General features: G+C 34.0%; 2 protein-coding genes across 2 annotated transcripts; one reads left to right on the top strand and one right to left on the bottom strand.

Moving 5' to 3' along the window:
* The first annotated feature begins 5,296 nt into the window (after window positions 1-5,296).
* Window positions 5,297-7,152, top strand: LOC125830793 (pentatricopeptide repeat-containing protein At1g59720, chloroplastic/mitochondrial). The gene has a single exon (XM_049509966.1). The coding sequence runs from the start codon at window positions 5,297-5,299 to the stop codon at window positions 7,100-7,102; it is 1,806 nt and encodes a 601-aa protein (XP_049365923.1). The 3' UTR covers window positions 7,103-7,152.
* A 2,078-nt stretch (window positions 7,153-9,230) lies between these two features.
* On the bottom strand, window positions 9,231-12,226 carry LOC125830797 (uncharacterized). The gene is made up of 4 exons (XM_049509970.1): window positions 11,968-12,226; window positions 11,168-11,520; window positions 10,253-10,849; window positions 9,231-9,533 (listed from the first exon to the last, which is right to left on the bottom strand). The coding sequence occupies exons 1-4, from the start codon at window positions 12,197-12,199 to the stop codon at window positions 9,231-9,233; spliced, it is 1,485 nt and encodes a 494-aa protein (XP_049365927.1). The 5' UTR covers window positions 12,200-12,226.
* Window positions 12,227-12,487: the final 261 nt, after the last annotated feature.

Here is a 12,487-nt window from a genome sequence, read left to right as displayed (position 1 = left end):
AAAAAGAGTATGAGTCGTCTGGGGTTCGTTCCTTAGCTCTAAAAATCGAAAAGTACCAAATAAGGTCGTTTAGGGGTTTATTAACGACCTTAAGTTGCGTCGCGCCCGCCATAGCGGCCGTCACCCCGCTGTAGCGGCCCCGCCAGAGCTGCAAAACCCAGCGCCAAAGCGGATTAAACGAGACAGTAAGCTAATTAAAGAATTCCAAAATCCTCATTTCACAACACACTTCTAACTCACGACGCTCAGAAAATACCCTTTACACTAAGATCGATTTCGGGAGTTCTACTCACCCGAATTCAATTACGTAAAGTCGTACGGATTTCTTAACGAGTTATCTAACCACTCGTGTAATAAAAATCATAAATGATTCACCCGATTGTTACCAGATTTCCCTACACCTCGATAACTTCGATTTCGTCCAAATCTGAACAAGGTTGGGAAAATCCAAATACTACGGAAAAAAATTCGGCCCCAAATTCCCCCCATTGATTTTCTATAACGACGGGAACATGTCGTTACAGTACCCTATGCTAAGTAGTATATATACTTTAAAAGTTCAAGAATTTGAACTAATTTTTTTAGCCCAAAAAGATAATTTTTTCATAGAAAATTTAACTAAAGAAGTCTAATAGACAGGAAACAAACACAAAAAAAATAAAGAAAAGAAAAGATATTCAATAATAATAATAAAACAAGATGAAAGAATAAAAAATCTTGTCACTAAACCCCTTTATTAATAGCAAACAAAAGGTACGTAATATGAACCATATATGTTTATTGTGCCTTATCAGAAAAGTTACAATCCTTCACAAAAGACACAATCCTTGGAAAAAGTCACAACCATTCAAAAAAGTCATCACAACTCTTCAATGTGAAAATGTGTCTACTTTTAATGTAATATAAATAAATAAACATCATATAAAATATAGAAGATATACTACATTGGTGTTTTTAGTTGGAGGTATGATAATAATTTAATTCAATTTAGTGAGTTTATGAAATAGGGGTGATTTCGTTAACACCGCTACGAGGCAGCCTGCAAACACTTGCACACTTCAGCCTTACACCCTCACGTTTTTTACTAAGTATAGAAATACTTAACTTTATTTTAGGCAACAAACTAAAGTAATGAACACAACACTTTACAAGAACTCTTCCCAACCTTTATTAATATCAAAATCAATACAAGGAAAGGCTTCACAAATTTATCTAAGGCCAGAACATTTCTCATTTGCCTTAGACGAAATTTCCACCTTTTAAAATTTCTGCACAAAGCAGTTACGGCAGTTACAATTGACATGTGTCCAACACTTGTCATTATAGAATTTAAACTAAGTCTCAACAGCTATAATTCTAGAGATAGAATATATTTCGAATTCAAATATATTCTAACACTTAACCAAAATTACAACATTCCAACACTTAGAATATTTCAGCCTACTTTCAACACTTAGAAGATTTCAGCCTACTTCCAACACTTAGTCTTATTTCAGCAACTCTTGTAAATGCCTTTGTCTTGCCATCGTCAAGTCCCACAACCTTGCCTTGTCAAGCCAACACACTGTCTTGTCTTGCCGACGACTCTGCCCACACGTAAGCCTTGTACGTCCAAGCTGCCTTGCCAACACCCAAGCACCTTGAACCTTTGATGCACTGTTTTGCCCACATACATGTCAAGACCAATGCCCAAATCCTTTCCATGCTCGCAAGTCATTTTCTTAGTTAGACTACGGGTCTAACAGACATATATATATATATATAGAGAGAGAGAGAGAGAATATATGGGGGGGGGGGGGGGGAGGGGCGAAAACCCCTATATATATTAGTCATCAAATGATAGTATGGACATGTGCTTATTGTGTCTTATCAGAAAAGTCACAACCATTTAGAAAAATCACAATCCTTTGAAAAGGTCACAACTCGTCGAAAAAGTCACAATAGTTTGAAATAGTGACAACTTTTCGAAAAAGTCACAACCCTCTAATGTGAAAAAGTGTATACTTCTAATATAATATAAATAAATAATTAAACATAAAAGATATACTAAATTGATCAACTTTCACATATAGCAAACATAAAAATCATATTTGTATTTTATAACTATAGTTTGCATAATTGCGCTCCATAACAAATTTTATGTTTGCTATAGAGCTTTTGATTTGTATAATTCGCTACAAACATCCAATTTTATACTAATTGTTCAGTTTTGTATAAATTCATTTATATATTGTAATTTGTATAATAAGATCTGTATTTGTATAATTATAAGTGTTTAGGACGAAAATATATGTATTTGTATTTGTATGTACACTTTTCTCTCACTTTATACAAACACAAACACATTTTATATCGAAATGTATAAAATGGCTAATTGTATATCGAAAATGACTAATTGTATATCAAAAATGGCTAATTGTATATCGAATCAGATGACAAAAAAAAGGGATGTTTGCTGCAAATTACAATTAAAATAAACTATGGCTATAACATTTAATTTGAATTAATAGTTTGGTGTTTCATACAATTTTCCCTACTAAATTTGGGTGTTTATTGTTGGGATATTATAGTAATTTACATTCAAGTTATGAAGTGTTTTTAGTGGGGATATTATAGTAATTTAGCATTCAAGTTAGTAAGTTATACTATAGTATTATAGTAATTATGTATAGTGTTTTTCCACGGATATAAATTATAATATTGTTCGTTGGGTTATGCTTTGTGTTGGGCTGTATATTTTTAAAAATTTCTCCAAAAAAGAAAAAAGAAATAGTTCATTTTTTTAAGTTAAACACACATTTGTAAAAGGGACCTTGGAAAAAGATGATTCATCGATGCTTCTTATCATATGCTTGTAATTAATAAAATAAAAAATAGTATCTCTATGTGTATATCTTTCATAAGAAGTTTCTACATAGTGAAATTGTAATTCTTATTTAATAAAAAACCATCTATTTTTCTCGTGTTTTTAATAGTGAACATGCAAATTAATTAGAGTAGTTTTATTAGTATGTAATATTCATTTCATAATTGTAATTCTTATTTAATACTCCCACTGTTCCATATTAAGTGAATTATTAAAGTTTATTTTATTATTCAAAATAACTGAATTGTTCAAAGTTCAAGATGAATGTTTGAAATTTTTTCCATATTTGTCGTGTACTTTGATGAAATTTGATATTTTCTAGGAGATAAATTGCACTAGTTACAATGTTATATTTATGATTTCACTAAGAATAATAGTGGAAAATATGGTTTAAATTATGTCATCGAATGTTTTCTTAATATTTGTGCATTGTCTCACAAATTTACTTAATATGGAATAGAGAGAGTACTCTCTCCGTTTAAAAAGGAATAATTTACTTTCCTTTTAAGTCTATTAAAAAAAAAGAGTTGACCCCTTTCTTTTTTGACAACACTTTAATTTCAACTTTCAACGTGACATGTTTAAGATCACAAGATTAACAAATATTTCGGTACATTTGACATGATTTTAATTTATGATCACAAGATTGAAAAATCTTGTTAGTTATTTTCTTTAACTCTGTGTCAAGTCAAACTAGATAATTATCTTTTGAGTGAAGGGAGTAACATAAAATAAATGGAAATATTAATTTATTTCCTTTTTTACCTTCCAAGGAAGTTGACTGATGAATTGCATTTGTTGCTCTTATCATATCTTCTACATTTGGAAATTTATTGAATTAGTAAGTTGTTGCACCATCTATATATAACATGACTAATGTTATGAATTCATATTGTACAAAAGAAAAAAAGATTATCATTGAAATTCGAGATATATAGTAATTGTGTTGAATTAAGATGAAGAAAGAATCAACCATGGTGCTTTCTATAATTTTTGTGTTCATTTTGCTAGGTAACATATTTTTTCTTTATGCACATATATACACATGTATATGTTGTGTGTGCGCGCACACACACATATAAAAGATTCAGATATATTTTAAACGTTTATGATTTGTTTACCTATCGACCTACAAAAGTCGTGTTATTGGTTAATTAACATTATTTTTTTCATGGATTAATTCATAGGTTCACCATCATGTGTGGTATTGGGAGATCAAACATGTCAAATACAAGATGATTGTGATGATTTTACATTATGCAAAGATGGATTTTATATATGTTTCTTGGAGAAATGTATATGTATACCTACACCAAAAGTAATTACTTGCAACACTGATGATGATTGTGTTAAGAGTTGTCCTCCTAATTGTGGATGTTTTGCTGCTAAGTGTTATTTTGGAAAATGTAATTTTAAGTGTAAGAAAGAAGATTAAGATATGATCATAGGTGTAATCAGAGAGCTTTTAGTTATCTTATTTTAGCTAATGAAAAAAAAAAAAGTATTCACTTGGAGTGTTGTTTTGTGAAGATGAGAAATGTTGAATACATGTTTTCCTTGCACTTATTACTCATTGTTTTTAGTCGATCTCAAAAAGAATAATACAAACTTTATTTAGTAATAATTTAACTTTAAAATATTCATTTTATTCTTCGTGAAATGATTTACAGCTATACAAATGTTTATGATTCAAAAGCTTTAAGAATCTTTTTTTCTTTGCCCTTATTCATGAAAATTTCAATATTGAGTAATTCAACCTTAATATATTAGATCTTCAACTTAAGTCAAACTACATTATATAGATTGTTAGATTGAAACAGAGGGAGTATATAACATTGAACGTGGTTTAGCCCATATTTAAACACCCTTTAGTAGACTATTATACACTTTTATACAAGATTGACACATTATATATAGTGTTTTTCCCTTAGATATAATATTATACAGAGGGAAGTATTGAAAATACTTCTGAACTTAACGCAAATTATTCGTTTCATTCCTAAACTATTGACATTGTTAAAAATACCACTGTACATGACTAACTAAATTTAGATGCATCATCGATATATCACATGACATAGCAAGTGGTCTCAAACTCTTGTAGGAGCATAATACTCTCAATAAAAAGTCGAGGGAAGTGTTGAAAACACTCCTTAACTTGGCTGGAATTTAGGGGTGTGTTTCACTTATGTTGCAAGATCCATGGTGTATTTAAATACAATTAATCAAATAAGGTGACGGAAATTTAGGGGTGTTTTCAGGAAGTTAATAGTTCGAGAATGGAACTGATAATTCAAATTGAATTTAAAACTGTTTACAATACTTTTCTCTGTAATATTACATATTGAACTGCGTGACGTAATATTTTATGTTGGGCGGTATATTTTGATAATTTAAACATTCACCCTTGTTGAGGGATATGAGAAAAAAATGATTCTATCAACAACACCAACAAGGCCAACAACTCTCACCATCAACACCAATACTAGTGAGCATCGACGCCATATCCTCCAAATCTTGACACAATGCACTTCAATTTCTCAGCTCAAACAAGTACACGCTTATACTCTTCGAACAACCCCATTAGACCACCCAGATGCCCTTTTCCTCTACAGCAGAATTCTCCATTTTGCTGCCATGAATGATCTTGATTATAGTTTTAAACTCTTTGGTAATTTGGAAAACCCCAATTCCTTCATTTGGAATACTCTAATTAGAGGTTGTGCTCATAGTAATGATCGTAAAGGTGAAGCCTTTTTGCTTTTTCAAAGAATGGTTAAGAGTGTTGAGCCTGATAAACATACTTTCCCGTTTGTGCTCAAGGGTTGTGCTTATCTTTTTGCTCTTTCTGAAGGGAAACAAGCACATGGGGTTGCGCTGAAACTTGGGTTTGATTCAGATGTGTATGTGAATAATAGTTTGATTCATTTTTATTCGTCTTGTGGGTGTTTGAAGGATGCGAGGAAGGTGTTTGATGAAATGCCTGAGAGAAGTTTGGTTTCTTGGAATGTTATGATTGATGCTCTGGTTCAATCGGGTGAGTTTGAAAATGCGTTGAGAATGTTTTCGGAGATGCAGAAGGTGTTTGAGCCTGATGGGTATACGATGCAGAGTGTTCTTGATGCTTGTGCTGGTTTGGGTGCGTTATCGTTGGGGATGTGGGCTCATGCTTATATTTTGAGGAGGTACGAGAGTTTCTTGGATTTTGATTTGCTGGTGAATAATTGTTTACTGAATATGTATTGTAAATGTGGTTCGGTGGATATAGCTGTTCAGGTTTTCGAGAGGATGAATAGACGTGATTTGAATTCTTGGAATACGATGATATTAGGATTTGCAATGCACGGGGAGGTTGAGGCAGCATTTCGTTGTTTTAACCAAATGGTTAGTAAAAGAGTAATGCCTGACTCGATCACATTCGTTGGTATTTTGAGTGCTTGTAATCATAGGGGCTTGGTTGATGAGGGTCATAGCTATTTTGATAAAATGGTTTCCGAGTATAAGATTAGGCCTGTTTTAGAGCACTATGGTTGTCTTGTTGACCTTTTGGCACGTGCGGGGTGTATTGACAAAGCTCTTGATGTTGTATCAAACATGCCAATGACACCTGATGCAGCAATATGGAGGAGTCTTCTTGATGGTTGCTGCAAGAAAAATGCTGACATAGAGTTCAGTGAAGAAGTGGCTAGGAAAATAATGGAGTCTGAAGGAAGTGACACTAGCGGTGTTTATGTTCTTCTGTCAAGAGTATATGCAACTGCTAACCGATGGGACGAGGCTGGAATGATTAGGAAATTGATGACCGATAAGGGTATTAGAAAAGATCCGGGTTGTAGTTTAATTGAAATTAATGGTGTTTTCCATGAGTTTTTCGCTGGAGATACTTCTCATTTGCATACTAGAGAAATTTACGAGTTTTTGGATGTTATAGAAAAAAGACTCAAAGCAGCAGGGTATGTTCCTGACCTGTCACACGCATCAACGGTTGATGAACTTGATAATGGAAAGAGACAGTCACTTAAACTGCACAGTGAGAGACTTGCCATTGCTTATGGACTTCTGAAACTAAAACCAGGTACTCCTTTACGCATTTTCAAGAATTTGCGTATATGCAGTGACTGTCACAATGTAACCAAATTAATTTCAGAAGTCTTTAATGTTGAAATTATTGTTAGAGATCGTGTTCGGTTTCATCACTTTAGGAATGGGTCCTGTACCTGCAAAGATTATTGGTGAAAATAATGTATACTAACATTTATAAATCCAATTGTCAGTTCATATGCTTCTATCTGGCCTGCTGAATTACCCTTTGTAAGTTTAATATTTATCTAGGAGACTAGGACTAGGACATTTATACATAGTTGTAACTGACGTAAATCACCATGTGTGCTTTTTTGGTGCCATTATTTGTTACCACATGTAAGGCGATTAAGAGAAAGGGAAGAATAAATACTAATTTCATATACACGAAATACCACCCTAATCAAAATATTATTTTTATATAGCTTGAAACTTTATTTCCGAACTTAACATAATATCCTTGATCATCAGGGCAAAGAAACAAAATTTCTGGAAATATAAGCAATACAATAGGTAGGTATTGTTTGAATTTTGTCAATAATTACTACTGAAAATTAGCTATCAGTCTCTATAGAATTAATTGAAGGAGCTTTATTCCCCATGAGAATATTTTCACTCTAGGTCTCAGGTTGTAACCAATACCTGCAAAAAGAGTTAAATGTATCATGGCATCAAAATCTAACCTCCAAATATTTAAAAAAAAAACATCAACATAATTGATTCATAACATACATAAGCAATTGAATTACCGTTCTTTTCATCTTAAGTCTTGCGTTTCGGACAATCCTTCTTCAAGTGTCCCTTCTCCTTGCAAAAGAAGCACTTCAGATTTCCATGATTTGGTGATTTCTTTCCCTTTGGTTTCGCTTCCTTTGGTCCTTTTCCTTTATGACCTTGTGATGCTAAGTGACCCGATAGCAATCCTTCTCTCTTTAATCGTTCCTCCTCTTGAACACACATCACAATGAGTTCATCCATGGTCCATTTCTCCTTATTTGTGTTATAACTAATTTTAAATGGACCGAATTGAGAAGGAAGAGAATTGAGAACGAATTGCACCAAAAAGGATTCTGAAATGGTCATATCCATTGATTTAAGTTGCTCTGCCATATCATCCATTTCCATAATGTGCTCACGCACACCACTAGTCCCATTGTATTTCTTAGTCGTAAATATTTCCATGAGCGTACCTATTAATGGCTTATCGGAAGCCTTGAATTGTTGCTCAACAGATGCCAAGAACTCTCTTGCTCGAGTAGAATCTGGTATTGATTTGTTGATATTCTTAGCAATCTTACTCTTCATGATCATGAGGCTTAACTGGTTGGAGTGTTCCCAAGTAGCATAGTTGGCACATTCTTTGAAAGGTTCATCAATTCTGAAACACAAATCTAAATCCAAACATCCCAAAGTAATTTGTAATTGCTCCTTCCATTCACTGAAATTCGAACCATTCAACTTGGGAATGCTGGACATATGGTCTGAAAGAGAATCTGGAGTAATAGCTTGAGGGGAAAAAAAATGTTACAAGTCAATAAGCATTGTGACTACTATGTAAAAACCTAAAACATAACTAATTCACTTTGTTTGTCCTTGGGCAGAATATGATAAGCTACCATTAACCTAGAAGTGATAATTTTCTTTTGTTCACTTATTACAGCTTACAAGTGAAATAATATTAAAATTGTCTGCAAAGTATCTTCACCAAAATGTTAACACCTTTGGGAATTAAAAAGAACTATAAAAAAAAGGACAGTTCGATGCACAAAGCCTCTCGTGTTCAAGCAAAACTCAGGGGAAGGGCTGCACTCCAAGGGGTGTGATGTCGACATCCTACCCTAATGCAAGCATTAATGGATGCTTCCATGGCTCGAACATGTGACCTATAGGTCACATAGAGACAACTTTACCTTTGCTCCATTTTATTTTATGTTGCTCAGACTCTTCAAAAATATCGACAGATGTGTGTCGGATACTCCAAGAATAGTGCATTTTTGGAGTATCCGACATGGATGCGGTGACATTGTTGGAGAACCCGAGCAACATAAGCTCCAAGGCTCCCCTATTGATTTGACACCTTCTAGTTATAGTTGATATTAAACCTAACCTGAGCTACCCATAATCGTCTTTTACGGGTTTACACTCAACACAAGGACATGAAATCTTACACAAACTCTATGTAAAGCAAGCTCTTGCTATTTTAATGGCAATGAACATTCTAGTCTATTTAGAGCCAAAATGCTCAAACAAGTCATGAACCTAAAAATTCCAAAATGTAACAAACTCAAGACAAGTAAAAAGCCTCACCTTTAGATGAAGATGGCAATACAACAACATTCATAGTTGTATTGTTGGGTGGAAGTTGCAAGCTGAGAGGATAAAGCTTCCCATTCAAAGGACTCTTAGTACACACGATAATTTCGTCAAGCCCTGTTGCATCCTCCAACGTCTTAGTTAGCTCCTCAACAGTATTTCCATCAAAGGTTATGCAAAGTTCCTCCATTTTCTCATCAATTTCTCCAAATTCATCAGCAATATAGTAAAATATAAACCTCCCATCTCCCAACTTAGCAAAAGAATCACTTGACTGCAAAAACAAAAGGAAGAAAATTGAGTACCATAACAAAATCACTGAATTCACTAGAGGTGGCAAAACATGGTGTAGATCAAATCTGGGCAAGTCAAAACGGATAAATCAATAATTGGGTCATGATTCAACCAGGCTAGAACTGTGTTGGATCAAAATAGGTTGAGTCAAGATGGGTCAAATAATGGATCAAACCCAACCCGTTAATTGGAGCATTGACAACAGTCCTTATATGATTGTCAAAGATCGTATAAGGAGACAAACAATATTGTGGGACAATTAACACCCCTCCAGACTTGCCAAGACAATTGGAGCGTTGACAATATAATATGGGCACACAACATTGGGACACACAATAACATGGGCTTTACACTGATTGGTCTAACTCAACAATAAAAGTTAGCTTATAAGAAGAGAATTGTCAAAACAAATAACTTATCCTTCAACCAATGTGGGATGCTTAACAATATCTTTCGTAAATTCTTTCAAACTTATATAATCTCCAAAACTGATTTTGTTATTTGACTTTAAATTGTATTTTGACCTGCTTCATTTATTATTTTGATCAATTTTAACTCAATAATTTGATGAGTCGCTTCGACTTCAACCTGTTGGCAAGTAAGTTCAAACTTGGACAGATTAAACGAATTACCAAAAATATAAGTTGATTTTGTCAGCTCACGAATTCACATTCCAAGTAAAGTTGGAAACTTTAGTACCTCTTGTCTAGATAAGCTTGAGGATTCTGAGGAAACAACAGAGGTAGATGTAGATTCAGAAGCACATGAATCTGAAGGAAGACCTAATGGTGATGGCCTCTTAGGAACAACAGAGGAATCACCCAAGATTTCAACAACATGAACATCCCAAAGTACCCAATCTTGTGTAGCCGTCTGATATGGAATATCATGAGTCACAGTGTTTTTCCATGGAAGAATTCCACCATTACCCCTCAAAAATTGCCCATATCGAGTCCTAAGCTTCACTTGATTCCCTTCTCTGATGGGTTCCCATTCAATTGAAGAATCAAGTCGATTAGGCAGAGTCTGCAGGACTTTCCGACCAGTCATACCAAGAAGAGAAGACTGATTAGATGCTGTGAGGTATTTGCCATAACAGCTTTTTAGGCGGATAACATTGTCAGTTTTCTCGACAAATTCAACAGTCCATTTTGCATTTTGTGAAGCTCCATTACGGTCTTGGGTGACGGATTCTCCGTCTTCCAAAGCTGTTAAGTACTTGTAATGGCGACTCTGTAGACGAACGGCTTTTGCTTTTTGGAAAATCTCCATTGCTGGTCTTCTAGTTAGAGGACTCTGTCAAAAACAAAAAATGTTTAACTAATTACTCTTTTCATTTTGCTCTTTAGAACTGATAAAACGTTTTTTGCTCCTGCTAATGACTATTACCATTGTCACCATTTTTGCGTTTCATTTATGTGAACTTATTTTTAGAGTTTGTGACTCTGGGAAAGAGTTATAGAGTGTAGACTTATGGGGTTTGGGGAGGGTAAAGTGTTCGTAGACCCTACCTCGTGGAGGTAGAGAGTCTGTTTTCGAAAGATCTTCAGCTCAAATGTGGCAAATCAAGTAGTTATGAAAAGAAAAAACAACAATTAGAAAGAGTCATATTACCTTAGGTGAGAAAGAGAGACTTGAATGCATAGACATGGGAGAACCCAAATCTAAGGTAGAGAGTTCATCGGAAACCGATGAAAAGTTTGAAACCATCGTCAAATAATCCGTCAACGACTCATCTTCCGGTACATCGACAGGTTCAACATTCCACAAAATCCAATTATGTGTAGTAGCACTATGAGGACTATCATGAGTAACTCTATTGCTCCATCTTAGTGTCCCTCCACTTGCACTCAAAAATTTTCCTCCATAACCTCTTAACTTCACTTGAAATCCATACCTTAATGGTTCCCACATAATCTTCACATCCTCCATATTTTCCGGTGATGTTTGAAGAACCTTCTTTTCTCCTGCTAATAATGAGACGTAAGATTAAAGACGAATTCAGGATTTTAATTTTATGAGTTCGGAATTTTCTGAACAAAACTCACTATATATAGACGATAGCTACTATTTGCGGATGGATTTAGACTCGTATCGAGCTTTTGGTAATAATATATATGTCAATGGTGTAGATAAACTAAGTCATTCAAAAGATGTCTATAACTTTTCATTAAAAAAATAGAATCAGGTATCTTAAAAATAAGGCAAGTTATCTGTCACAAGTAATTAAATGTGACTTAATAGTCTAAAATATGTATATTTTTGTCTGTATATACAAGTTAAACTCTGAATTAGTACTTCCTCTGTTCCAATTTATGTGAAACGTGTCATTTCCTGGGAGTGGATTTGAACCAATCTTTGAAAGCATAAATTGAATTTAGATATTCAAAAATTGTACGAGAAAGTTACAACACCTGTTAGGCTCAAAAGGAACGGCTCGTCAGAAGCAGTGAGGTACATGCCGGAGCTACTTCTCAGCCGTATAAGGTGGCTGTTTTCGGGGTCTGCAAGCTCCACCAGCCACCGAGCTTTTCTAGATAAGCCGTTCCGGCTTTGCCGGATAGTTCTTTGATCATCATCAGCTACTAAGTATTTGTTTAAATGGCTTCTAAATCTTACAGCTTTAGCATCATAAAACAGCTCCATTAGTACTAATTAACTTTTGTTAATAATGGATTATAATTAAGCAAAAGGGATATCAAATAAGTGTATATATAGGAACAAAATAAATAATACTAGTGATGTCACTTTTTAAGAGGAAAAAGATAGTTTTTGTTTGATGATTCTTGTATTATTCTTGCTAAATTGATTAAGCAAGAGGGACAAGGTTACTAAAAACCATTTATAATATTGTATAATGTGTTATTCATGGGTTTAATAATATACTATATAGTTGACTCTTCTTTCCATAAATTACCATTTAAGTGGTTCCTT

Source organism: Solanum verrucosum, unplaced genomic scaffold (genome assembly GCF_900185275.1).
Source record: "Solanum verrucosum unplaced genomic scaffold, falcon-dt-bn FXZP01000154.1, whole genome shotgun sequence".
NCBI classification, from domain to species: domain Eukaryota; kingdom Viridiplantae; phylum Streptophyta; class Magnoliopsida; order Solanales; family Solanaceae; genus Solanum; species Solanum verrucosum.
This window is presented reverse-complemented; position numbering and strand designations above follow the sequence as displayed.